This window comes from Siphateles boraxobius, unplaced genomic scaffold (genome assembly GCF_051911475.1).
Source record: "Siphateles boraxobius isolate OS27281-9 unplaced genomic scaffold, OSU_SipBor_1 65, whole genome shotgun sequence".
Classification (NCBI taxonomy): domain Eukaryota; kingdom Metazoa; phylum Chordata; class Actinopteri; order Cypriniformes; family Leuciscidae; genus Siphateles; species Siphateles boraxobius.
Window position 1 is genome coordinate 3,709,894 of NW_027509192.1, and position 27,607 is coordinate 3,737,500.

Below are 27,607 nucleotides of genomic sequence, written 5' to 3' on the forward strand. Positions count from 1 at the left end.
ACAGAAGTGACATGACGTAGTAGGAAGTGTTCCGTGCACATACTGGCGGGAGTTTCGTTTGTTATTAAACAAGGTGACGGGTTACCGACTGCAAAAGGCAAGAGATATCAAGAAACAAGTCTTTCTGAAGAGGAACATTTATTAACAAATCTTACATAAAATTGGCTTAAACAGGCAAGTGTTTGACAATGTAAATGTAGACACTATACACTTCACGCGTTTAAACGTTGCGATTTCGATATGTCCGTTTTATTAAATGCGAATCTGACAGTTGTTCTGTTTTCTTTGCTTATTTTCTTATTGACTTTATTTCTATTATGTTCTCCTAATCCAAATATTATTCGTGTTTGTTTATTGGTTATAACGTTCCTTAACTACCGATTAACTACAGTAAGCAGAGAATATAGAATATAATATAAGAAATAATACACACTAAAATATATATATATATATATATATATATATATATATATATATATATATATATATATATATATATATATTTGTCAACATTTAATCACTCTCGTATTGTTCTCTCTCGTAGGCTGATAGTTTTCAGTGGAACACAAAATGAAAAGCATTTTTGAAAAGACACAATGGCAGTTCGTGCTCCCAAAAGGGAAAGACAGCAGAAATGATGCAGATCAAATTCTCTTTTTAGGACGTTCCTCTTGTTTTAACTTAATTGCATGTGTTTATGTGACCTTATACTCACCTTATACTCAGGTCTGGGCACATAGATGTCCAAGATGAAGGTTTCTGTGGAAAAGATCATATCATTATCGGAGAGTGATGGTGTAGATGAGCTACAGAAGCATCTCACTTTGTTGTCCGACGATCAGGTTTGTGTTTCTCTGTGCGGTAGTGTGTATAGGTGAAGTGAGATTGTAATCAATGCAAAAGTCTCTAATCATGTTATGTACAAGGGATCACCTTAAAATTGTGTGCAGATGACCTTCAAATGTGCTTTTTGTTCCTCTACAGCTAACAACCATCCTTACTAATAGTGCTCTGAAAGGGAAGGATACAGGGGTCCTGATCAAAGCCATATTTAAAGGTAAGTGTTCATTTTATTTAATTTTAAAGTACCAAATAAATCTGTGAACAGAGTATTAATATTATGGTAACATTCAGGGTTATTATAGTAGTAAAATACACTATCACGTATTTTATTTTAACTAGATGGCAATGCAGTGTACTATGTACTTGATGTACTAAAATAAACTAAAAATGAGAAAAAAACAAATTAAAATATTAATAAAAGCTATAATAATATATTTCTCAATAATACTTAAAATACTGGTATGATCAAAAACTTTTGCTTTTGCATGATGTTGCATCCATGTCTAATAGGTGTAAAAAAAAAAAAATGACTCTGTGATGCTTCATCAAGTAGCGCTGAATATCAAGTTGTGTTTGTGTGTGTAATGTTAGGTTCACCGCTAAGTGACTCACATGGCGCTATCCGAAGACTGCTTGTGTACAAGCACTGTATTCCACTGTGTGAATCTGGAGACCTGCAGACAGAAGTGGCCTCAGATATCATTGGGCTTCTGATGTTGGAGGTGAGTTTCTTTCTTACCATAACATTGTACACAAATGAATAGTGGTGTAGTGGTTAAAGGTCTAGGCTGGTAACCAGTAGGTTGAATTTTCGAACCCCGTATGGGGAGATCCCTGGGACTGAACTTGTGATTAAAGATTCACAACATAACTTTATTTTTTTTCAATACACCATCAATCCTTCTTTCAAAATGTGTTTTTGTCCTACCCTGATTCACTATGGTTAGCCCATTATGGATGTTTATATTTTAGACTGAGTGATGCTTTTCGCACGAAATTGCATACTTGCAATTGTGACATAATTGCAACTAACGAGACATAATTGCACAACCCTATAGTGACATAAATCTGAGAGAAACTCGAACAAGAAAGAATGTAGGGCGAGACTTGATGTTGTCCTTTGGGAATTGATTGGATGGTTGTGGTTTGCTATTGGTGGATCTCATGTGAGTGACAGGTTGACCCTCCCTCAAGCCAGTAAACATCATCAGAGAAGGGAAGAGATGACGCTGCTAGAGGGAGGGTGTTATTTTGATTAAAGAGGGCACATGCATTACTAAAGAATTTAACTGATAAATAATTTATAAGAAACACTGCAATATTCTATAAAAAATAAGAATTGTCAATTTTGATTTCATGGTGACTTTAATACTATACCTGTATGATATGCGTTTCTTTTGTGCCATAGACACACAGTTTACCTGGTCACGCATTAGCCACATTAGCGTCTCTATATGTGGATGCCATCAAAGTGGGTGAGATGAACAGTGGGAGATCGCTGGAACTTTTCCCTACAATCCTAACAGCTCTTGCCGCTACAGAAACATTAGCTTATGGGAAAGGTAAGATGCTATTTGCTAAGCCCAAACTGTTCTGTTAAAAAAGAAAATAACTCTGTGTGGTGAAACAACAACAGTTATATCTGTTCAAAAATGTTAAGTGATGTTAAATAAGTGAATTTGGATTAAATACTTCTGGAGTAAAGATCAATTTAAAAAAATGTTTTTACTTTTACTTCAGGTGAGCTGAGTGGAGATGAATACAAGAAACAGCTGATCAACAGTCTTTGCTCTAGCAGGTGAAATCTGAATTTAAGTGCTTTAGTATTTGTTCACAATAAGAAATCCATAAAGATAATCAAGAAATGAAGTGTCAGTGCTCTCCAAGTAAAACCAGAACACAAAAGTCAGATAATGTTCTATCTATAAACTAAACTACACCAACATTTTAGTAACATATCTCCAACTCACACAGATGGGATCCACATTGTGTGATACACCTTACGACCATGTTCAGGTATGTTAAAACATTAACTGGATAGTTATCAACTTTGTGTCTTGAACACACACAAAAAAAACACCATGTTTTTTTGTGTCAGGGATGTTCCGTTATCTGCTGAGGAGCTTCAGTTTTTGATTGAGAAGATTCTACGGATGTTCCTCAAGTTGGATCTACAGGAGATTCCACCTCTGGTCTATCAGCTGCTTCTGCTCTCTGCCAAGGTCTGTTGATATGTTTTAAAAGTTCTTTAAAACAGAGTGTCTATATGGTCAGATTCTTATTTTTTTCATCGACAGGGCTGTAAGAAGTTGGTTCTAGAAGGAATCATCAGTTACTTCAAGAAGCAAGACCAACTTCAGAAAGAGGAGCAGAGAAATGCAGAGTGAGTATACCACTTTCTCAGGTCAGCTGGTTTTATTTAATTAGACAGATCATTTTATCTATGTATCTGTGTTAGGAGTGAAGATGTGGAGGTCCAGACCATCCCACAGGATCAGCTGCGACATGTAGAGGGAACCGTCATCCTCCACATAGTCTTTGCCATTCGTCTTGACCATGAGCTCGGCAGGGAGTTTTTTAAAAACCTCAAGGTAAACGTCTGCCAGCCTCACGTATAATCACACCCCTTTCTTTGAGCATCTGTGAGTGCTAGCTGGTTGTCTTCTTCTGTAGGTGGCCCAGAGTGATCCGTTGTGTCCCTTCAGTATCGCTCTGCTGCTCTCTGTGGCTCGTATCCAACGGTACGAGGAGCAGGTACGTCTGGGTTTCATCCTTCTTCTTTAAACCTAGTGAGCTGTCTATTAAGTAGGGATAAGCGATAGAGCTAAAAAATTGGAAATTTTGATGATGTAGCCTGATGAAAATCTTCATAAGCTAAACTTAACATTATCGCGATACGCACGATATTCCATCATCTTATATAATAAGAAATGATACTGTTATAATATTTGTGCCAATATTTAATGTATCACCCAGCACTACTACTAACGCTGCATTTTTATGGATCATGTGTGCATTTGAACATCAAGAGCGCCAAAATGCTTCAAAAACGTGCCTGTGATGCCCTAAATATGCTGGTTTTACTGACTCAGACCTTTCTCCCACTCTTAATATTACCCGTAATCCTTAGGTATTTGAGTTCCTGAAGGGTGCCATCACAAAAAACTTCAAGGATGATCAGATTCAGCACAGCTCAAAGTTTCTGCAGGAACTCCTGCCTCAGTGTAACAGTGTCTCCAACATGATTCTGGACACCGTCAAAAACAGGTCTGGTTGAACTGCAGTGCTTTTTTGTTCCTTTATTTATTGTGTGTAGTTTTGTTCAGTGTGTTATGTCTTTATCTGCAGCGTTTTTGGCTGGGATCATGTCACTCAAGGTCTGGTGCAACTTGGATTTATACTTATGGACTCATTTGGGCCTAAAGCTGGAGCATTTGGGAAGGTCACAGAAGGAACATCCACCACTAAAACGCCAAACCAGCAAGCGTGTCGACTTGGTGGACAAGTTCTTCTTGAGAGCTTCAAGGTACAGTGTAGTTGTCAACCGATGTTTTTCCCCTTGTAATACATAAATCATGCTCCAAACATTGAAAATATGTGACAAACTTTGTGTGTGTTTTTTTTTTGTACAGATGCATGAACCAATCAGAGGAGAGATCCTAGAACAAGTTTTGAATCGATTGGTGACTAAAACAGCATCACCTGTCACCCATTTCATTGGTTAGGAGTCGTCTTTTTGCAGATTTTTAATTCAAGCTCACTAATGAAGGTTTCATTTATATCTAAATTTTGTTGTGTTCTTCTTGGCTTTATCTCTGCCGCAGACCTTCTTTCCAGCATTGTGATGTCTGCTCCCATGATCCTCTTGGAATCTTCCTCTAAGGTCACAGAAACGTTTGACCAGCTCTCCTACTTGCCCCTCAGCACTGTACAGGGGCTCCTCAAAGCTGTGCAGGTAACATCTCAATCCACATGAAATTAAAGAAGACCTATTATGCTTTTTTATTTTTTATTCAACTTTCTTGAAGTTCCTGAATTGTGTGATGTTGCTGTTTGAGCATGAAAAATTTCTGCAAAATTACAAAACACAAAGTCACTCCAAAGGGAGTTATTCTCTATATCAGCATCACTGTTTCTGAACTCCCTGAAATTGTTGTCTTAAGTTTTCATCCAGGAACATAGACATCACAATATTCCTCATTCACATAATTCCCACCTAAGGCATAAGCAATAAAAAGGGGGGGGAGGGGGGGGGGGGGGGGGGGGGGTATGAGTAACATGGTGTGTGTGTGATAAATTTAATGTTTCCTCTGCTCAGCCCTTGCTCAAAGTGAGCATGTCTATGAAAGATGCCCTGATCCTGGTCCTCCGGAAGGCCATGTTTTCCAGGTAGAGTAAGGAACGTTCCACATCCAAATGTATTTTCCTCGGTGTTGAATGATGACGAAGTACTAATGAATCTTCTTCTCTCTGAAGTCATTTAGATGGCCGGAAGTCAGCAGTGGCAGGCTTCCTGTTGCTACTGAAGAACTTTCGTATTCTGGGGAGTTTAGCTTCCAGCCAGGCCAGTCAGGCCATTACAACCAGCCAGGTAAACTATAGACATCTGCTTTACTCTGCGCGTCTTAACTGTGCGCAATGCAGTTTACATTACAAACCAGTTTTTTTCCAGAATAAATTTTTCTGCCCTCACTAAGAGCAAAAGTCAGCATAAAAACAACAAAATCAAAGCCAGTTGAAACAGATTTTATGTTTAATGGAGATGCACAATATATTTGTACCAAATTAGTTATTACCCAATATTAGAAGGTTTTTTTATTTATTATTATTTATCATTTTCATTGATATTGGATATTTAGCTGTGGCTCATTTCCCCTAATTTTACATTTTGATTACCTTTGCAGTCATCAAACGCTCACTTAAGTTCATCTTTAAAAATACTAATAATTTAATAATACTGTTAAATGTAATCTTTTGCAAATCTCAAAATGAATATCTATTTTTCATAGTGTACAAGATGTTGTGGTGCCTAAACTCACTTTAAATATATAAGTTAGTTGGGCTGCATGATTATTTCGAAATAAAACTTGTATTTTTCAACAAAAAAAAGCTTGAATTCCCCTCAGCAGTAAACTTTCTATTGGTCTACATACTGCTACTATGTTGTTGTGACGTCGCTTTAACACCAGCCAATCCGGTTTAAGAATCCTCTAACTGTGACCGTATCTGATTCCCATTGTAGGTCCATGCGGACGTGCACTCGCGCTATAACACTGCTGCTAATGAAGCCTTCTGTCTGGAGATCCTGAGCAGTCTACGCCGGTGCCTTAACCAGCAGGCTGACGTCCGCCTCATGCTTTATGAGGTCTGGGTCTGACCCTCTCATTTCCCCTTTTAAAAATTAAAAAGTGAACAAATTCAGCTGTGATTGATCGATCCTTTCCATTTGACTTCTGTGCTGTACTGAGAAATTGATTTGTTTGATTTTAGGGTTTCCACGATGTCCTTCGTCGTAACTCTCAGCTGTCGAGTTCCATCATGCAGACCCTCCTGTCACAAGTGTGTATCATCCTTTACCAAAACGAGAGCCTATGCCTTCCGGTTCTGACAATGGTACTGATCCAATTGTTATTTGTGTTTACCAGTTGAAACGATACTTCGAACCCGAGCCAGATCTGCTTCCGCCTCTGAAGCTGGAGTCGTGTATCAGCGCACATGGAGACCAGGTCTTCCTCCAGGAGCCTCTGGTACTGATGCCATGCCTCAATCACATGCACTTGAACATGTACAGGATGAAACTTCAGGTCATATATGTTTCTCCAGGCGCACCTGCTGTGCTGCACGGTTCACTGCCTGCTGTGGAACCAGAACGTACGGTCAGGTGGCACTGTGAGCGATGATGAAGATGACGAAGAGGAGGGCGGAGTCCAAAGTGAACTGCATGCTACACTAGAAAGCATAACGAAGCGCATGATTAAAAGCGAACTGGAGGATTTTGAGTTGGTACGCCATAATTCCTACCTTCTCTGGTCGGTAACGTCTAAATGAAAATGTTATTTACTTGGATAATACTGTTCAAAAGAAATGTAGTTGTTTTATTCAGCAAGAAAAGAAGCATTAAATTGATCAAAAGTGACAGTAAAGATATTTATAATGTTACTAAAATGTCTAATAAATTGTTTGGTTTTTTTAAATCGATTTATTAAAGAATCCTGGGAAAAAATGTATCGCGGTAACAACATTAAACCAAACAAATGATAATAAGAAATGTTTTTTTGAGCAGCAAATCAGCAAATTAGAATGATTTCTGAAGGATCATGTGACACTGAAGACTGGAGTAATGATCCTGAAAATTCAGTTTTGATAACAGGAATAAATTACATTTTCAAATATATTAAAAGTTATTTTTTAGGTGTAATAACATTTCACATTATTACAGTTTTTACTGTATTTTTTTTCAAATAAATGCAGGCTTGATGTGCATAAGGGACCTCTTTCAAAAACATTTAAAAAATCGTGAAACTTTTGATAGTGTACAGTAGGTCAAGGTAGCGGCATTACAACTGACAAAACTACATTTATGCAGTTTTTATGTTTCATTTTCTGCTTCTCAGGATAAGTGTGCTGAATTTTCAACGAGTTCCAGTGTTGGAATAAAAAACAGCATCTACGCTGTGTTGGTGATGGGACTGAACGAGGTTCTCATGGAGTACAACTTCATCACTGCTAATTACAGGTGTGTGTTTGTGAATGCGCTGTTTTTGAATACTTTTAAATCAGGCATTACATGCTAGATGTGTTTAATATATTCTGTGGTGCACATGCTGAGCAGTAAGAACCATTTTGAGGACATTCTGGAGCTTTTCAAACGCTATCATAAAGTGTCTGAGATCCTGAGGGAGCGGGCAGGGAAGGGACGCCCCACGTCGTCCAGCAAACCCCCCCGCAGCCTGCTGTCTCTAGGCTTCATCTCCACACTGCTCACTGCTCTCTTCAGGTACAGTTTCACTGTGCACCTACATGAAGATTTATTTGCCTTACAATGGCACTCTAAAATAGTTTTTGAAATAGTCTCTTGTGAATAAGTCTCACCAAGACTGCATTTATTTGATTAAAAAAAGTGAAATATAATTGTGAAATAGCTGGTTTCTGTTTTAATATATTTTAAAATATCATTTATTTCTGTGATGGCACAGCTGAATTTACAGCATCATTACTCAGTCTTCAGTGAACATGATCAGGGCTCAGCATTTTCACTGGCCTCAATTTTTACATTGATAGCCTGGGGAAAAGATATTTTTAATATTATCTCATAATTTGTCAGCAGGTATATAAGACCGAATACTCTCAACTGTTTACGTTCACTTAAAACATAACTGACTGTTTACGTGATTACTCGCCAAGACCAGCATTTCGACATTATTTTGAGTGTATTTGACTGTTAAAGCGCAAACAGCAGCAAAAAGAACTCAATTTAGTACTGAGAGGTGGCTTTATGTGTGCTCACTTTGGGTGTGAGCTCAAAATCTGTGGGAATGAGTAAAATAATACACAATACGTGCAATCCCACGGCGAAATTTAAGCCCTGTAACACCAACAATATTCATCCGGAGCAAATTAAGCGAGTGATTTAGGAGAGATGGAGAGATGAGTGAGCACGAAAGCACAGCTGTTATCGTGTATCTTTTCTGTGGAAAATGAGTAATGAAAGCGTTTCAGATATTTCAGTATTGAAAAATCTATATTTTTGGCAACCGCTAAATTGCACTTAGTTTAGTATTTCTGATGCCTTTTTTAATTGACTACAATTGAAAAATGTGTATAAAATTCAACCCGTGTGACTGTGTTACACATCACTGCTGAAATTCACCCGCTTTTGGTTAATGTCAAGCCCTGCACATGATCCTTCAGAAATCATTCTATCTACGTTCACACTGCTGGCTGAAACGACCCAATTCCGATTTTTTTGCCCCCATGCGACCTGTATCTGGTCTTTTCATGACAGTCTGAACGACACAGATCCGATCTTTTCAAATGCGACCCAGGCCACTTGGGTATGTGGTACAAATCCGATATGTATCCGATCTTTTGAAATGCGACTTCAATCTGAACGGCCAGGTCACATGTATCCGACCCACACGTCATTGATATGCGACAAACGCCATAATTCTGCGTTGAAGTAGGCGGGAATGAGAAGATAAACAACAACTATGGCGGACAATGCTGAGACCAGTCAATGGAAGGGAAGCGAGGTTTCTGATTTAATTAATATTTGGGGGGATAGCTCTATTCAGGCCATGTTTAGCTACTTCCGCAAACAACAAGTGTCGTCGTTGACCGTTGAGTACTCTTCTGCGCATGCGGGTCACTTCTGGGTCATTTCACGTTCACACAGGAGATCACAAAAGGTTGCATTTAATTCGAAATGTGAACGGCCTTGCAAAAAAATCGGATTTTTTCAAAAAATCGGAATTGAGAATTAAGCCCCTGCAGTGTGAACGAGGCCTAATATGCTGATTTGGTTCTTAAAAAACATTCCTTATTATTATTAATGTTGAGTTGAAAACAGTTGTGATGCTTAATATTGTTGTGGAAACGATGCATTTTTTCAGGATTCTTTGATGAATAAAAAGCTAATAGCTTTAAAATAGAAATCTTTTGTATCGTTATAAATGTCTTTGTCACTTTTGATCAATTTATTGCGCCTTTGCTGAATAAAAGTATTATTTCTTTTAGAGACAGCACTCAGAGCCGCGAGGAAAGCCTGTCTGTGTTGCGTTCCAGTGGAGACTTCCTGCGGTACTGTGTGAGCGTGGCCCTGCAGAAGATCCAGCAGCTGGAGGACACCGGACACACAGACGGACCGGAGGGACAGAGCCCTGACAAGACCTTCCGCCACCTCTGTGACATCACCAGGTCTCGGCTTTTTGTTATTGGCCATCACATTTCATTATGTAAACATCTGGACTTCAATTGAACAAACCCCAAAAAAGAAACATTTTTTAAAGTTGGAATGAAATGGATGTTGTGATGGTCTTTTCTTCCCTATGGTTAAGTATATCCGAGTAAACGGCTTCTCGAACAAGAATGAATGTAGGGCGGGACTTGATGGACTTGGACTGTCCATCTGGAATTGATTGGATGGTTGTGTGTTTGTGGTTTGCTTTTGGTGGATCTCATGTAAATGACAGGTTGTCCTGCCCTCACACCACTGAACACATCATCAGAGAAGAGATGACGCTGCTAGAGGGAGGGGAAATTATATTGATAATTTTTTTATAATAAATACTGCAATATTCCTTAAAAAATAAGAATTGTCTATTTTGATTTCATGCCAACTTTAAAAACCTAATAAAATCTTAATTTGTTTAGTTTTACTTAGGGGGAAAAGATGTTTAAAAAGCTACATTTCTTAATTTCCGGTTTCCCTGAATGCAGTGTGCTAATGTGGCGCTACACTAATGTGCCATCCACCGTGGAGGATGCTGGGAAGAAGGAGAAGGGCCAGAGTGTATCATTACTATGTCTGGAGGGTCTGCTGCGAGTCTTCACCACAGTGATACAGCGATACCCAACACGCATGAGCAACTTTCTGTCTTCTCTTGGTGGGCGTCTTAGCATTCCTGTGACTTCGAAATAATAGTTTAATAGTTTTTTATGTTAATGGTGTTTTAATGAAACACAATCTGTATTAAAGATGTTTCAGGGGAAGCAGAGGGAAAGGGCGAGGGGTCTGATCTGACAGCGCAAACGGCTTTCTATATCCGCCAGTTTCAGGTACCAACTTCATTTTCAAACCCAGAATGACCATAATGTTCCATTTGCTCTGCTCAATCAGAGTTGGAGACAAACACACACCAGCAGGTGTTGTAAGTTGATCTTTTGTGTCCAGCGAGCGCTGATGAGCCAGCTCAGCGGGGGAGAGGAGGAGTTTAACAGTAAAGAAGCTCAGTTATTGGTCAGCATCCTCAGCGTTTTGTCACGGCAGCTCGATCCTTCCTCTCAGCAGGTAACTCTTCAAAACACTGGTGTTGTTGCAGTGTTTGCTGTCAGGAATCTTAATTTGCTTCTTTTTGTTTTTATGTGCAGTTTACGCAAATGCTCACATGGACTGTGAAAATTTGCAAGGAAACCAACTTCGGTGAGTGATTCATGTACAAAGATCAAACATTTATTAGGGGGAGCTGGGATGTTTTTAAACCAACATTTATCTCTGCATTTGAAATGTTGCAAGAATGAAAAATTAGATATCTCTCAAATTATGCATTTCATTTGGGATAAAAAATAATACTTTTAACTATTTCCTAGCAAAAGAACCATACTTTTTTCCTAAAAGTCATTATTGCTAAGTAGATTCAAAATATTTAACATAAAAACTAAAACAGTAAAAATCTAGTTTAAGAAAGGTATGTTTTTAATACTTTTTTTCACTAAATGAACAGAAATAATATTTTTCAGTTTCTTTAAGAATATTAAGTACAACTGTTAAACATTAATAAGAAATATTTATTGCGCACCAAATCGGCATATTAGAATGATTTCTAAAGGATCATGTGTCATTGAAAACTGGAGTAATGATGCTGGAGTAAAAATTCAGCTTTGCATCACAGTAATAAATCACACTTTAAAACATTCAAATAGAACACAGTTATTTTTAAATTGTTATAGTATTTCACAGTATTTTTTTAAATGGTAGTGTTCATACTATAATACAACCGTATACTAACTAAAACATTATATATATATATATATATATATATATATATATCTTATAGAAACAAATACATTTTGAGTTAGAGTTAAGTAACCGATGAGATGGGAGATTATTAAACTTGTATAATAATATAGTCTTCAGAAATTGTGATGCTCAAATAAAAAAAGTTTGTTGAAATCATCACAGTATTCACAATGCTGCTTCATTTTGTATCCCCAACCCTTCTGTCACCCTGTTCTCTCTTTCAGAGGACATCTCTTTCACTAAGGGCTTGCTGTCCCTACTGTTTAACCTGCATGTCCTGCATAAAAGCCCAGTGTCTCTGCTCTGGGAGATGTGCCAGGACATACACAGCCAGCTGGGAGACATCGACCAGGTACTGTGGCCTCTTTTAAAACGAATGAAACCTCTCTAGTGTGCTCAGGTCTCCTCAAGGCAGTAAAATTGTGTTCAAAAACCAACAAAAAAGTGCACAAAACAACTGGAGACTTTACATTTGATCGTACGTCACTAGAATAGTCATTTCTGTTTCTGATCAGGACGTAGAGGTGGAGAAACAATCTCATTTTGCCATCATTAGCATGAAAACAGCTGCATCCACCACGGTAAGAACGGACACACTTCAGAAACGAATTTTTAAATCTACATACCTGTTAAAAGAGCGCAGCGTCTGCCTCTCTTCCTTTCCAGCTTCTAGTCCTGTCTCAGGTTGGAAAGGTGTTGGATGAAGTAGACTGGTTGATCGCCAAGAAGAAAGGCCAGATAAGCTCCGACAGAACAATTTCAGGTAAAAAGCACCAAAAATATCATAAGGTGTCCAATCTTTTTCCTGGAAGGCTTCCAACACTCCTGTCTAGAAGTTTATAACAAACCTGAAGACCTTGAATAGCTCAGGTGTGTTTAATTAGGATTATAGCCATCCAGGACCAGGATTGGATTTCCCTAATTTAGGACAAGTGTGTCCAAACCTACGCCTGGAGGGCCACTGTCCAGAGTTTCGCTTCATCTCATCTCAACACACCTGCTTGGAAGTTTCTAGTATGCCTTGTAAGACAGTTGCGGAATTTAGAATTGCATACTACCCTTTCTATTTCTGCCATATAACAATTTAGTTACAATAGTAGAAGTAGTATGCTAGGACGTGTTTCGAATTCAGCACTTGACTAGCAGGTTCATGTTTATACAAAGGTGTGTTAAATTGGAGCTAAATTCTCCTGAAGCAGGATCGGACACCCCTGATCTAGGATAAAGAGCATTATGTACGTTTTCTGTGTGCATTAGGAACTACCCAGCAGCCACTGGGCCAGCAGGACCCTATCGAGAAGGCCGTCACGGTTCAGTTAGGCACGCTGTTAACGGCTCTGCATGAGCTGGTTCAGACCGCTCTGCCCACGGGACCCTGTACGGACACTGTAATGAGAGAGCTCAGTCGAACCTACAGCTTCCTCACTACACTTACCAAATATGTGAGTCTCATCCTGATTTACGACTGTAATATGATTCATAATCTCAGATTCAGTCTTTTTGATTTGCCCTGTATGGTTTGGGAAGTTTTTCCAGCTCAGAGCTTCACACAAACATGTAAAAGTGCTGCACATAAAATTAAAGTTGTCAATCATTTATTTTGATTTTTTTTCAGTATATTCAGCTGTGTGCGACCCAACCTGGCCAGTTCCCCGCGCGTTTGGAGAAACTGGTAAGGTTTTTCTAATTCTTTAGAGTATAGAGGGTGGCAAGAAATGAATAATTGAAGTGTGGTATTTAAATGATAGTTATCACTTACACATGTCATATTATAATGATGGATTCTGTTTAAATCCTGAAACTGATTTCCAGTAGATTAAACTACTGAGACTAGTTACTGATATAATATAAAAAAAAGTTTCTTGAGCAGCAAATCAGCATATTAAAAAGATTTCTAAAGAATAATGTGACACTGAAGACTGGAGTAATTCAGCTTTTCCATCACAAGAACATTTTTAATATATTTCACAAGATTACTGTTTTTAGGGTATTTTTGATTAAGTAATTGCAGTCTAGGTGAGCATAAGACACTTTTCAGATACATTTTAAAATCTTACCAAACATTGACATTTAATGCCAGTAAGTTACAACATATATCTTGAAATGATGCAAGGATGTCCAATTTAATCTCTCTCAACATTTATACCTTTTATTTGTGATAAAAACAAACCTTTTAACAATTTCATACCAAAGGAACCATCAATTTGTCCAAACAGCCATTATTGCCAAGTACATTCAGAATCTTTAGCACAAAACCAAAACACAGTAAATTAAAACTAATATTCAAGGCGTTTCTTGTAGATCCAGATTCAAGCTAAATGACATCCTAAATTATGTAATTTAACAACTCACAAACATTTCTTGTATCCAGGTGAAGCTGTCAGGGTCTCATCTCACTCCTCAGTGTTACTGTTTCATCACATATGTACAGGTATGTGCCCATTTTCTTTCAGTTTGGTGTTTTTTAACCTTTACAACAGTGTCTTAACACATTATTAAATGTTGTCTCGTACAGAGTGGAGAACTGACGGCTGGAGGCCCGGAAAAGTTGAAGAACAAGAAAAAAGATGATGATGCAGTAGCAGCTGCTTCAGTGAGAACTATTTCAATTCATTACTTGAGACTGAAAAATAAATGAATTGTTTTAATGAAAATGTTTTCATTAAAGTGAATGAAAGTCCAATTGAAACCGTTTTGTGCATCTGATGTGATTTCTAGGCTAAAGTTCTTCGTGAGACTAAAGCCATCCCAAACCTCATTTTCAACATTGAACAGTATGAGAAGTTTCTCATTCTTCTCTCCAAGAAATCCAAGGTAAAGTCTCTTAAGTCTTTGCCCATATGCACAGCATATACAACAACAAATGTAACACAATCCTCTGAAACATTACAGCACATCTGTGAATGTCTTTACACAGGTCAATCTGATGCAGTATATGAAGCTGAGCACTTCCAGAGACTTCAGAATCAACCCTGCCACGCTGGACGCTGCACTGCAGGAACAGCAGCAGGACCAAAGCCAACAGGTGTGTCTTTGTTTAAACGTTGATTCTCAGACCGAGCTCTGGGATTGCTTTCTTCATCTTTAATGGTGTCTTTCTTTCCTTAGACTGAAGACTCTCAGCCTTTGGAGGAAAATCAAGCACCAAAGAAAAAGAGGAGGAAGCAGTGAAAAAAATCTTCAAGTCCTTCTTTTGCACTTTTTTCACCCTTATTCATGGGAGAACACCACCCTTTTTTGAGTTCGTACTAGGGACGGCCATTTATGTGTTGAGACAGTTCACAGTTCACTATTCTTTCATGACACAGATATTACTTTAACCTTGTAGCTTGTCGTTTTCCTTTGGCCAAAGACCCTTTAGTGATTTCTATAATCTGATAAATGTCCAACGCCTCACCTGTTGATATAAAAGCATGATCAACTTTATTCATGACAATATTTAAAGAATACCGGCTTTACTCTTGCTTAATAAATACATAGTGCTCTTAATACAAAGTTTTTAGACTTAATGAGTTATTGATGTTCACAAAATGCTGCTATAATATTAATAAACAAATGTCTACATGTGATCTGGTGAATTTCTTAAGGAACCATCCAGCCAAAAATAGATGGGCATTTTGTTTCCAACGTGAAGCGGTAGACCAATCACGACAGACTGGGCCATCTGACCAATCAGAGTAGAGTAGACTCACAGAAAGGAGGGGTTTAGAGAGGATAATTTCCATATCAGACAATGAGAAAAGAGCTGATACTGCAATGTACATTATGAGAAAATATAAGTGTTTTTTTGTACTTGGATGCATGTATGATTAATGAAGGAGACCTTCAAAACAAAATTAGAAACCCTTAAAATAGCATAATAGGGGCATTTTAAGGCTGAGTCTTACCTTGTGGTAACCCATATTTCCGCTCCACTCCTGTGGGATTGGATGGAGTCACGCAGTCCATGGTCACCTCCTTCCGTAAACACTTATCAATGTCCACTGCACTGAAGAAAGCCACTGACTGCGGCAAATCCATCATTCCCAGTTTATAGGCAAACATGCTCCTGAGAATGGACAGAAATATTCAAGCATGAATAATATCTCAGGGTAATGCCACAAGTAACAGGAATCAAAGGTTGGTTTTCACCTGGTGAGCAGGTTGGTGATCTGTAGGGCGAGTGCAGCTCTGTAGCGATCTTCACTCGTCACTAGATAACGCACTTCGTCATGAATACTGATGCAGAAGCGCCCGTCAATGTCGTGCTCCTCGAACAGCCAGCGCATGGCCACCAGCATCAGATGGAGATAGTCCACCGCTGAGCTCTGAACCACCCAGTTGATTCTGCTGGTAATGAACTAAAGCACAATAGAACTGTCATGAATTGAATGGAGACTAAATTAACTAAAACCATCGAAAATAGGGTTTATGTGAACAATTAAAAGATAAATAATACTTATACTAGTAATAATATAAACTATTTGTCCTAAAAATAACCTATTATGGTTTTTTACATTTTCAAATTTCTTTAGTGTGAATTGATGGTATATTCTTCTGTTGAAGCCATCAGCCTGCATTATTTCAACTTTTTTTTAAATAATTGTGTTGAACAGCACAATTCCTGGTGAAAAACTACATCACCCATTATTCTGCAGAGAACTCGCCAATTTTATAAAGTTTGTTAATTGCTTAAAGCTGTTTTAAAGTGTTGCCTAATTAATTCATTATCTTTATGTCACTGCATGCAGTTAGAAACATTTATTTAGAGGTATAAATGAATGCTACAAGATTGTTAAAATAATGAATTATACAATTTCTTTAAAGGGACATTGTGTAGGAATTTCTCCCATCTAGCGGTGAAATTGTATTTTGCATTCAAACGAATTGTGCTCTCCAGCGCCTTGCTTTTTTAAATGCGTGTTGCATCTACGGTAACTTAGCAGTTATGTGCCAAAAAGCTATGACAGGATTTCTTCTAATAGCCCTTCGTCAAGTTTTCCTTCAGGTGAACAGGTTTGTTATTTCAAACAAACTGCAACTTGACACAACGAACAAACGAATGTTACAGTATGAATAATAACAGTGCAAGGCAGCCTTTTAAACTTGCTGGGGCAGTGAAGCGCATCTCACTGCTCTGCTCCTCCGTTTCTGCTGCTTTCAGTCACGTGACGCTGGCTCTGAATGAAAAAACATGTTGGCCGAGTACTTTTTGACCCTCTCTGCTATTATAGTTTTTCAAGATGGCGGAACGACATGGAAGCCTCCGTGGACCTACCCGTCACATGTATATAAAGACAATAAATTCTCCGTTTACGAGGATAAGTCAGATAATTGGCAGAGGTATTTGTACACAATTGAGGACATATTTATGAATAAAAATATTGATTTTAGATAATAAAATACCTAAAAAAAACTACACATAGTCCCTTTAAACAAAATAACCCTTGAAGGAAGACAAGTGTTCCCTCACCTCATCCTGAACAGCAGAAGGCTCCAGAGCTCTGGATATCCTGCAGCCCAGCACAGGTGTGGCTGGTTCCTCAGAGTGGGCGATACTTTCCAGCTTATTGAACATCTCTGATTCTGTCCCACCAGTCCACACACGCTGCCCTGTGAGATTCCACTTCCTCTTGCTCCCCCTGCTGGTACTTCAAGGATCAAAACAAAAGTATAACATGCAGATTTGTCCAATATAAGACTTTTATAAAATGGCTTTGTGTGGCAGCTGGGTAGTCAGCAGACCTTTGAGATGCCAGTTTTGAGATTTTACGCAAATCTTGGAGTGAGACGGTGCCATCCTCAGCTCTTTCAATCTTTACATTCAACTTCTTTACCAACCATTCGCCTTCCTCAGACAGGTGATATCTGCACATAATCAAAAAATGTGATATCTGCCCATTATCAATAAATGTGGTATCTTTACACATTCAGTTATTTAAAACAAAGCACCAAATGAAGCACTTTTTAATATATTTTTAATAATATTTTAAACAATACAATCAGAATATAATACTATTTTATATACTTTATAATATTATTTTTTGATAATATTGTAAATAACTGAATAATAAATTAATAGTATTTAATATATAATATAAATTATACTTTTTACATAATATTATTTAAAAACAAGTTTTTAAAGTAATATAATATAAATCAATTATATGTTTTACTTTAAAAGTAAAGCATGTACATACAGACAGTGCATATTAATACACTTTTCAGTAAATGTGACAGAGTTAGCCGAAGGCAATTTTTCATCTGTAGTCCCTGGACAGAATGTTACAAGTCACCCTAAAGCAGAATATGTGATTTTTTTTTTTTTTTTAAACACAAAACATAGCATACACAGTCAATTAAACCATAAATTAGGTTTTATTAGCCTACCTGCGCAGTCCTTTTGTAAATGTGTACATCTGCCGAGCTTTACTGGCTGCTTCCTGTTGGCTCAGTTGGTGATTGAACTGCAAGAGCAGTCGCTCGGCAAACGGCTGGCCGGCCCCATAAATCCGTCCGTAGTTGAAGACCTTGGCGTGTTCACGACTGATGCCCACAGCATCTGCGGTACGGCTGTGCAGGTCCGTACCCTGACTTTTCTTTCCCTGGAGTGTCATCCATCCAAACGCTGTGCATCCTGGAAACCAGAGATTAAGAATGACCTACGGGCTGTAGTTTGATCCATAGAAGCATCATGGAATTTGCCTCCTGGAATCTAATGGCTAGGAAACAGCATCTGGAATACCATGCATTCCTGCAAAGTGCGCTTCGCCCAACATGGCAGCGATCCACAGCTCTTGAGAATCCACATCTGCTCCCACCAGGTGATAACCAGGAGGCACTTGCACCATGGCCTTCAGCTCACTGCCGACACGATCTTTCTGCAAACAAACACAAACTGCTCAGCTTTAATGCCATTTCAGTGTCATAATTATGGAAGCCCATTTCCACACAAGAAAAAAAGAATGCTTTGGTAAATCATGATTATAATGTGACAAAAAGTAGAAATTCTCAACCCAACTCAATTATTTTTTATAAAGCAAATTCAAAACCATACAAATGGACAAAAGAGCTGTAGATTAATAGCTTAAAACTCTAAAAATCAAACAAACGTAAAATGACACCAATAAGTCATCCAAATTATGAGATAAGTCATAATTATGATATAATGTTGACAACATAAGGACATTCTAACTCATAATGAGATGAAACCTGAAAATGACGACTTAAATTAGAATTATGGCAAAGTTTATCTCATAATTTTTACTTTTTGTTAATTCCGATAACTTTTATGTCATAATTATGATTTACCAAAGCAAGATTTTTTTCTTATGTGGCAGATATGCGCTTCCATATATGAACAAAATAGAGCTAAATCGGCCATGGTAAAAAAACCTTTACAACTGTATAAAAAACAATATATTAAAAAAAGTAGAATATAAAATAAAATATACTAAATAATAAAATTACATATATTATATAAACTACTGATCAAAAGTTCAGAATAATTAACAATTATTTGGTTTAAATAAAACAGTAATTTTGAGAAACATTCAATTTTAACACTTTTGAATACATTTTAAAATGTAGTTTATTCCTGTAATGGGAAATCTGAATGTATTGATCCAACATTTATTTGAAATAGACATTTTTTGTAACACCATAAATGTCGTTACTGTCACTTTAGATTATTTTAATGCAACCTTTGTGAATAATTGTTTTAATTTCTGTCTTTTTTTAATCTTGCTTACCTCCGATTTTTGAATGGTAGTGTATCAGTTTCCACAAAAAATTTTTCAGCATTGAAAATAAGAAATGTTCCTTGAGCATAAAATCTGCATATTATAAAAAATGTCTGAAAGATCATGTGACACTGAAGACTGGAGTAATGATGCTGAAAATTAAGCTTTGTTATTTTAAAGTGTAATAATATTTCACAATTTTACTGTTTTTACTGTATTTAAACCAATCTTTTTGACTAGTAGTGTACATATTAAAAAAATAGTTAATTCATGAAAATCATTTATTATCTTCATTAATTGTGAATTGTCATTTTTATCGGAGCAAGTGAGCACTGCACTCCACTGTAGTTGTGGTACCCGCGCATTGCTTGCAGTCAGCCAGGTAGGCTCTACAGCCCTGCGAGTGACCGTTCCAGCTGGGATGACCTGCGGTAAAATGGCACCATATTTCCCTTCCTCTTCATAGTCATGATGTCTGATGAAGGAGCAGAGAGAATGTCAGACAGGTTGCAATGTTTGTATTCATATGAAGAAGACACTAGAAGACGCTGTTAACTTACAGTCTGACAGTGCGTGGCAGTTCTGCCCTGCGGAGCCACACTACCATTTGGGAGCTGCAAAGGGAGACAAAATAAGAGATGAAATATTAGCTGTAAGCACTATCTAGACATTCAAAACATTTAAAAGAGCACATTTGAAAGTCTCAAACCTGATGCGTTTTTGGGCATTTCTCCAGAAGGACATCATCTTGTTGATCTCTAGCGCCCGTGTGGCATTGGTGCCTTCACGTCCTGCCTGAAGCGTACCGCTCTCCATTTTGGAGAGGAAGTCTTTTGAGAATGGACTGCCCACATTGCTCTCATTTCCGTCCTGTGATTTTAAATAATTTGAGTCTAAAGCTTCAATGACTGCATTGTACAAATTGGACAGAAACACAATCCTGTACCTTATGAGGCAGTTTGAAGAACCAGCAGCCAGGGATGTTGACGTCATTGTATGGTCCATTTCCGTGGTGATGGGGACACTCGCTGTTCCCGTTTTCACTTAATGAATTTTGTTTTTTCTAATGAGCAAATAAAGGTTATATTACAAAAAAAGTTCATCCTATAAAAACATTTGCAAAACATTTTTATGTTTAATTAATATTTAAAAAAAAAATGTTTTATACTATTTAATATATCATATAATATGAATAATATTTTTTTAAATGTTAATATTTTAAGCTTAGTCTATAAAAGTCTATAGAAATATAAAAATGTATTACTTAAAAATATTAAATACTGCAAAATATATCAGATAGTAAGTTATCTAATATACAATTTAAAATAATTACATTTTTTTAATTTATATTGTTAATAATATTTTCATCATAGTATTATATTATGAAAAGAATATAACAAATATAAACAAGTATTAGTTAGAAATATCATTAATATTAAATGGTATACTAAATTGAACTCAAATCAAATTTAATTTTATAAATACATTTGTGTTTTTTTTTCCAATTTTGTGTTTTCTTTTTGGTTATCATAAGGTTTAAATTAAGCGAACCTTGATCCTCTGAGATAGGCCTGCTGTACTCAGCCCTTCATCATCAAAAACCTCCAGTCGACTCACTTCTTCAACCTACACATGTGACATAAAAATGCAGTTACTTTCACAGAAAATACAAGCCCTAAAAACCCTGTTTAGTAACACACCAAAGCTCTAACCTTCTGCCACATGACACTGTCCGTTAACATGAGGTCATCAGAAAGTGTGCTGTCCAGATGCTGGGGCTGCTCCTTCCCCTTCCGCTCACAATACTCCTTATAGATGCTCTCAATTGCCCTGGAAACCAAGTTTTAGGAAAGATGCTGTCAAGCCACTGTATATTTTCCTAATAAACACATTATTATCCTCACTTTATTTTACCTGTATGGACATACAGGTCCTTCACTATCCTCTGAGATGTCCAGGTTATCTCTGCGGCCTGGTACCAGATAACCCCAGCCGTGCTGGTCGGTGTAGTGCAGGGGAAAGCCGTCCCACGTGAGGCCCATCAGCTTTGGCGTGATCCTCATCTGCAGACTGATGAGACTGGCTCCAGGAGACCAGTCCTCGGCCTCAGACATCTTCACACACAGCTTACGGTACCAGCTGACCATAAACAATGTACAAAATTTGCACACATACAATGTGGAACCCTGTGTTTTTTTACCCAAATGGGATAACGTGGGGCGGCACTCACCTGGGGTGAGCTGGTAAGTGCTGTCTCCTCTTTGGCAGGCTGCTGACGGTCTCCTTCAGTCTCTGTAAAAGCTGTCTGCTGGGGTGTGGATCAGCCTCAACTTCTTCTGAAGGAGGACCTGGGTCTGGAACAGAGGGTTAATAATGGTATTGTTCCTCTTATCCTGATTCAGGGTTCTGTATGATTTGATCAATTAAAGGTGCAGTAAGCAACCTTTCTTAAATTGATGAATGTTTGTCTTTAGCGGCTCGGATCTATATCTAACATGAATGGATCTCTACCTGTTGCGATGATATAAAACTCTCCTGATATTAGAGTACCAATAACAGAAGAATAAAATAAAGCATATTTTGTTGTGTATTTTTTTAAGATGAAAAGGTCAGACGAATATAATTGGAAGAAGGGTTAAAAAAGTGAGAGTAATGTGCAGGAAAGACATTTATGTTTTAAAAGATTCTATTTCAAATACATTTTTTAACTTCCTATTCATCAAAGAATTCTGCAAAAAAATTATCAGGGTTTCCTCAAAAATATTAAGCAGCACAACTGATTAATAATAATGAGAGGCACCAAATTAGCATATTAGAATGATTTCTGAAGGATCATGTGACACTGACGACTGGAGTAATGATGATGCTGAATATTCAGTTTTGATCACAGGAAAAAATGACACATTAAAATATATTCAAATAGAGAACTGAATATTTAATATTATTACTGTTTTTACTGTATTTTTTTGTCAAATAAAGGCAGCTTTGGTGATCAGAAGAGACTTCTTTCAAAAACATTTTTAAAAATCTTACCGACCCCAAACTTTTGAACTTTAGTGTATTTGATGAACTTTAACAAACAGTGAACAGAATTATTCCTAGCTGTGGTATTCAGCAGCGACGGGCGGCCTGCTTTGAACACTCTAATTTTTTCAAAGCAAACGCTTCAGGCCCCGAGGACCGGACACCCAATTAAGGGCATCGGGGGGGCGCCGTGAGGCAGGTTCCGGGACAGGCGGTGGCTAGCCTCACGGCGGACCACCGGCCCGCTCCCGAGATCCAACTTCAAACTTTTTAACTGCAGCAACTTTAGTATACGCTATTGGAGCTGGAATTACTGTGGTTGCTGGCGCCAGACTTGCCCTCCTATGGGTCCTCGCTCAGGGGTTAAGGATACGCTCATTCCAATTACAGGGCCTCGAAAGAGACCTGTATTGTTATGTTTCGTCACTACCTCTCCGTGTTGGAAATCGGTAATTTGCTGCCTTCATTGGATGTGGTAGCGTTTCTCAATTAGTTAAAGTTACAAACATTTCAAGAAAGAAAAATATTGTTTCAAACCAGCTACTGCAAATTCAGTACCTAATGTATTCAAAATGTTCAAGTAATGATATATCTTTATAATGCAAGATCAAATGTGCAAATGAAAAACCTTTACCCTCGTCCCAGTCTTTAAGTACATTTTCGTCAGCTGCTGCTGTTGCCTCAGCCTCCTGTTTGGCTTTCTTCTTGCTTATAGGTATTTTCTTCAGCTTGAAGTCCTGAACGTCCCAATCCAAGTCCCACAGCCAGGGATCATCTTTGTACCTGAACAGCAGACCACACCAATAATCACTAAATATTCGATTATTGAGCACTAAAACTGTAAGCATAATCTATTTAATACTAGTCCAACTATAAGTAAGCAAATAAAGAACTGAATGATCTGTAAAATCAGACATTTTTCCTTAAAGGGTCAGGAAACCCTAAATTAAATTTCCTAAATGTGTATATTGTGTTACGTGTCATGGTAAATTGCAGCGTGCATTTGTGGGAAGCTTTGATGCTTTTAACTTAATGCACGGGTGTCAAACTCAGTTCCTGGAGGGCCACTGTCCTGCAGAGTTTATCTCCAACCAGCTCCAAAAACACCTGCCTGGAAGTTTCTAGTAATCCTGAAGACCTTGATTAGCTGGATCAGGTATGTTTAATTAGGGTTTAAGCTAAACTCTGCACGGTTGTGGCCCTCCAGGAACTGAGTTTGACAACCCTGATTTAATGACAACGAAATAAACAGTATGATTCGAAGCTGTTGCGGTGTTGTCAGTCTCCCATCTTCCCTCACCACTCCATGGCTTACCACATCCACTTCTGTAGCATTTTTCAAAACTATGGTGAGAACTGACATGTGCTGAAACTGGGTTTTGTGAACCTTTTAAGGGACTCTAATGGATATTATAAAAGAAAGAGGCAAACTAATGCATGTTTACTGATCATCCTCCAATAACTTGCAGGCATCATCAGCCAAAATCATCAATGATTTCTTCAACTCTCTCTGCAGTTCATCATACGTGGCCTGAGCATCTTCCAGGTACCGCCCCCAATTCTGATTGACAGGAAGGTAGCACACGCCCATTTCTAGCATACCCGCAAGTGTCACTGGGTGAGGACACCTAGAAAAATGCAGATTTGACAAAAGTGACAGGTCACTTAAACACAATGAAAAGCTGGGGGCGGTTTTATGTAAATGAAGTGTCATACCTCTCCATAAAGAGAGGCAGCTGCTCTGTGAAGACCTCGTGTGTGGCTAAAACATCAAGAGCACAGTACTGCATCAGTTCCTAAAGCATCAAATAAACAGATTTCGGACACAGACTTAGTGTTTACATCTGAGAAACCCGCAGTTATGTTAAGTGGCGTGACATTTCTGAAACATGCTCGAAGTGAAGGAGTTAACCAATCAGAACACACTGGTCCAGCTGACCAATTAGAGTACATTGTGCTTCATAGTGACAGGAACTAAACAGAGCGTTACTGACAGCATGAAACATTCAAGCATAAAATCCTATTCTAGCAGACCCCAAAAAAATTAATATGGCATAATATGGCCTCTTTAAACATCCTGCTTACCTGAAAATTAGTCCTAACATCAGACATGCTGCCCTTGACGAACACATCCCTTGGTTCTTTCTTCAACCGTTCTCCTCCCACGTAGAGAGCATGAACATCAGCAAGGTTATTAATACTACTGATATCAACCCATTCCCATGAGCCTATCTGCATGAGGAAATGCATACAATTTAATACTGTCTACTACAGCACTGTAAACTGACAACAGCTGCGAGGTTTGCACAAACCATCGGGCCCTCAGGGCGACGGCCAAGGCGCTTCATGTGCTCCTTCACTTCCTGTAGGCCTTTTCTCTTGCCGTACTTGCTGGCCATCCAGAGCGAGCGCTGGAATCCCGTCAGCCCTGAGATTGCCATGTGGAGACTCATTGTGTCCAGGAAACGCATCTTGGAGCCCTGAACAGACCAACCCAAAAGCACATGCATGATAAATCATAGTGATATTTGTTATCAGCCGATATTAGAGATTTTTGTTTAATTTATCAGTATCAGTTAATATTGGATATTTAATTGTGCGTGCAAATTGTGCATGTACACTTTAAGTTAATTTTAAAAAAACGTATCATTTTACATATGATCTTTAGCAAATCTAATTACATATAACAGTATTTATTTATATTCAGAATTAGCTTTTACTTATATTTCCAGATTTAATTTCAATTTGTTTAATTTTTAGTCATTTTGTTATGTGCTTTTGTCATTCATATTTTATTTTATTTTATTTTATTTTAACTTCAACACTGATTTTTAATAGATTTAATTTTATTTACCATTTAACAGCACTGCAGGGATTCTTAAACTTTTCTTTTGTCAGCCAAACCATTTTTTTACATAAAATTTTTTCTTGAAGTACCACCTGAGATTTTAAGTTAATATTTCAATAATTTAACAACACATCGGCATGTTCAAGGTCCTCTGATGCTGGTCACATGACATGCAAATAAACAGATAAAATATTTCAAGTGATTTATTATGGTCATTTTATTTTTTAATTATTCATTTTATTTAATTAATTATTAGCTTTCTATCAACTCCAGTAGACAAATTTGGGAAATCCTGCTGTATAATATAATGTTCTTAGCATTTTAGATTTTACAGTTTCGGTTTTCATATATTAATAATTTAAGACCAAATAATGTAGAATTTTAATATCCTTGTACCCTTACAATCAACAGAAAAAAGAAGAAACATCTAAAATCAGACTCAAATGAGTCCCAAATGACCTCACCTTTAGTAAGTACTGTTCTTTAATATGTGTCCGATCAAAGCTCACATTGTGTCCAACCACGAGCCTCTCCTGCCACTCACCGCCCCGGGGCTGGCTGGAGTTTGTGGGGGTCTCCAGCGGGATGAGATCTGCCAGCGTCAGATCACTAGACCAGGCGTATCTGTCCTCTACGAGCCTCTTACTGCACCACGAGTACCTGAAACACCAAATAAAAAAGGTTTTCTGGAATCAGTAGGGAAATTAATGGTAAATACTGACCTGTTACGGTAAATAACCCTCACCAGCTAGTTGGGGAAACCGCCACGGCCAACGTAGGACAGTGTCCCTCCGCCATGCAGACTTCTACATCAAACACAATAGCATTCTCATCTGGGAAATTCACCCTGTGTTGCTCTCCACCCGCCCCATACCGAGTCCAGCCCACTTCCCAAGCCCATTCCTTGGGCATCCCGGGAAGCTGTGCTCCTTGAAGCTGGCTGGCTGCATCAAGGTAAGGAAGGCTCTGCTTTTGGGCCAGTAATCGGAAATGTTCGTCAATGTCATTGCCGTATATTTGAGGTAATTTGAGTTCTACGTCAGGTAACAGGTCTGTTTCTTTCCCCCAGAGTTCATGTTGCTCCAAGTGTCTTATACTGCGTTCCACATCCTTGTCCATGTACACCTGTGTCCGGCCCTGAAATATCTGCTCCTGCAGGTTCCTGGAGAGCATCTGGATGTTGAGGGGGTTCAAACGGGTCTGGTCTGAGCCCTGCTGGCATTTGGGCTCCACTGAGGTGGAGCACAACCTTAACCAAATTGCAGGTTGTACGATGGTCTGCCACCGGCGACATATCAGATGGAGCATCATATTAGGGCCTTGGATGAAAAATCCAAGAACTCAGAAGAACCTGGTAAATGAAACACAAACACAGAAATGCATCTAACAGACCACAAATAACCGTGTCAAGTTTGGCTATGTATTTCCTTCGACTTGAAGATGTTGTTATTTGTGCAAAGCTCAATCATATTCCAAAGCAATGTGTCTTTTTAATTTGGAATTATTTTATAAATGTAATTTGTTTTTACTATGCAATGTTGTTATTATTATTATTACTTTTATTATGAATATTTTCGTTTTATTATTATTTTTCTTAGCGAAAATTTACAGTACATGGTTGGGGCTACAATGAGAAGTTCGGTTTTATTTACTGCAGACATAAATTCGAGGACAAGTATTTTACATAGTTTGATTAAGCATGTTTCTTATTTTATTATTCACAAACTCAATTTTCACATTGACAGCCTTCAGAATTGCTACCTGATTAACCACCGTTGGATAAATATGACGCTGGCTGGTCGTCCATGCTACTGTACTTGCAACCCGATTTCTTTATAGTAATGTAAACATTTTGCTCCCAAATGCATCAACTGACCCTAAACAGACACATATATGCACCAACCACACACGCATACTACAGCGCTATCCGAAGAAATACTGTTTTTCTGCAAAGCTCGACTTGCCTCACAGCGACACCCAGTGGTTTGGTGCACGGCTCTGGTTTTCAACGGTCGAGACGCTGGAAAGCATAAAAATCCGAGACTACTTCCACTCATAAGATTCATGTTCGGATCCTACTTGGCTGTAGAGTGGATGGAAGTTTACCGTGCAACGTCAGAATTGCTGATTTAATAATAATGAGATACCCATAGACATAGTAGGATTTATAATTTCGCTTTTTTTTCACATCCTCTGTTTATTTTATGTCTCAATAAAAATACTAGAGGACATTTTCGGTTTTATATATGGGGCCTCGTGGCCTAATGGATAAGGCGTCTGACTTCGGATCAGAAGATTGCAGGTTCGAGTCCTGCCGGGGTCGAAGTTTTACTTTATGTATTTTATCCTATCCCCTTTGGTTAAAAATGCTTAACGACGTAAACCACATTCTCAAGAAATAAATAGCATCAATAGAACGATAACCGTTTCGTA

At 38.1% G+C, this 27,607-nt stretch overlaps 2 protein-coding genes and 1 non-coding gene across 8 annotated transcripts; 2 read left to right on the forward strand and 1 right to left on the reverse strand.

Moving 5' to 3' along the window:
- fanci (FA complementation group I) lies at positions 1–15,150 on the forward strand. Of its 4 annotated transcripts, none has more exons than XM_077210183.1 (38): positions 1–174; positions 727–842; positions 985–1,057; positions 1,435–1,565; positions 2,252–2,405; positions 2,584–2,641; positions 2,818–2,859; positions 2,942–3,065; positions 3,141–3,226; positions 3,302–3,434; positions 3,517–3,597; positions 3,974–4,110; positions 4,192–4,369; positions 4,476–4,563; positions 4,668–4,798; positions 5,162–5,232; positions 5,320–5,434; positions 6,086–6,208; positions 6,334–6,402; positions 6,489–6,590; positions 6,667–6,846; positions 7,458–7,579; positions 7,676–7,840; positions 9,580–9,759; positions 10,282–10,448; positions 10,541–10,620; positions 10,736–10,852; positions 10,933–10,984; positions 11,806–11,933; positions 12,097–12,162; positions 12,248–12,344; positions 12,839–13,023; positions 13,197–13,253; positions 13,953–14,012; positions 14,097–14,174; positions 14,300–14,395; positions 14,499–14,606; positions 14,690–15,150. In XM_077210183.1, exons 2-38 carry the CDS (start codon positions 741–743, stop codon positions 14,750–14,752), a joined length of 3,999 nt encoding a protein of 1,332 aa, XP_077066298.1. In that variant the 5' UTR covers positions 1–174; positions 727–740; the 3' UTR covers positions 14,753–15,150. The 4 variants fall into 4 exon arrangements, with proteins under 4 accessions (XP_077066298.1, XP_077066299.1, XP_077066296.1 ...); XM_077210184.1 differs by having other exon boundaries at positions 36–97; XM_077210181.1 differs by having other exon boundaries at positions 52–174; positions 14,300–14,606; positions 14,690–14,822.
- Positions 13,704–27,124, reverse strand: polg (polymerase (DNA directed), gamma). Of its 3 annotated transcripts, none has more exons than XM_077210186.1 (23): positions 26,936–27,124; positions 25,920–26,525; positions 25,639–25,834; positions 24,635–24,806; positions 24,412–24,554; positions 24,043–24,122; positions 23,772–23,954; positions 22,961–23,109; positions 21,533–21,656; positions 21,217–21,441; positions 21,015–21,132; positions 20,854–20,928; positions 20,249–20,365; positions 20,012–20,172; positions 19,863–19,916; positions 19,660–19,777; positions 18,306–18,441; positions 17,951–18,197; positions 17,306–17,428; positions 17,034–17,211; positions 15,713–15,921; positions 15,469–15,629; positions 13,704–14,978 (listed from the first exon to the last, which is right to left on the reverse strand). In XM_077210186.1, exons 2-23 carry the CDS (start codon positions 26,483–26,485, stop codon positions 14,893–14,895), a joined length of 3,621 nt encoding a protein of 1,206 aa, XP_077066301.1. In that variant the 5' UTR covers positions 26,486–26,525; positions 26,936–27,124; the 3' UTR covers positions 13,704–14,892. The 3 variants fall into 3 exon arrangements, with proteins under 3 accessions (XP_077066301.1, XP_077066302.1, XP_077066300.1); XM_077210187.1 differs by having other exon boundaries at positions 26,912–27,114; XM_077210185.1 differs by having other exon boundaries at positions 24,412–24,558; positions 24,639–24,806; positions 26,936–27,111.
- A 300-nt stretch (positions 27,125–27,424) lies between these two features.
- trnar-ucg (transfer RNA arginine (anticodon UCG)) lies at positions 27,425–27,497 on the forward strand. The gene has a single exon. It is a non-coding gene; the product is annotated as a tRNA-Arg (tRNA).
- Positions 27,498–27,607: the final 110 nt, after the last annotated feature.

Coding starts and splice junctions, on each gene's coding strand:
- fanci (XM_077210180.1), top strand. CDS start 741: ATGTCCAAGATGAAGGTTTCTGTGGAAAAGATCATATCATTATCGGAG. Junction 4,111..4,191: donor CTGGACACCGTCAAAAACAG/GTCTGGTTGAAC, acceptor CTTTATCTGCAG/CGTTTTTGGCTGGGATCATG. Junction 5,435..6,085: donor AGGCCATTACAACCAGCCAG/GTAAACTATAGA, acceptor TTCCCATTGTAG/GTCCATGCGGACGTGCACTC.
- polg (XM_077210186.1), bottom strand. CDS start 26,485: ATGATGCTCCATCTGATATGTCGCCGGTGGCAGACCATCGTACAACCT. Junction 21,657..22,960: donor ACTTAAAGACTGGGACGAGG/GTAAAGGTTTTT, acceptor CCTCTGTTCCAG/ACCCAGGTCCTCCTTCAGAA. Junction 14,979..15,468: donor GAAATATGGGTTACCACAAG/GTAAGACTCAGC, acceptor TTATATCAACAG/GTGAGGCGTTGGACATTTAT.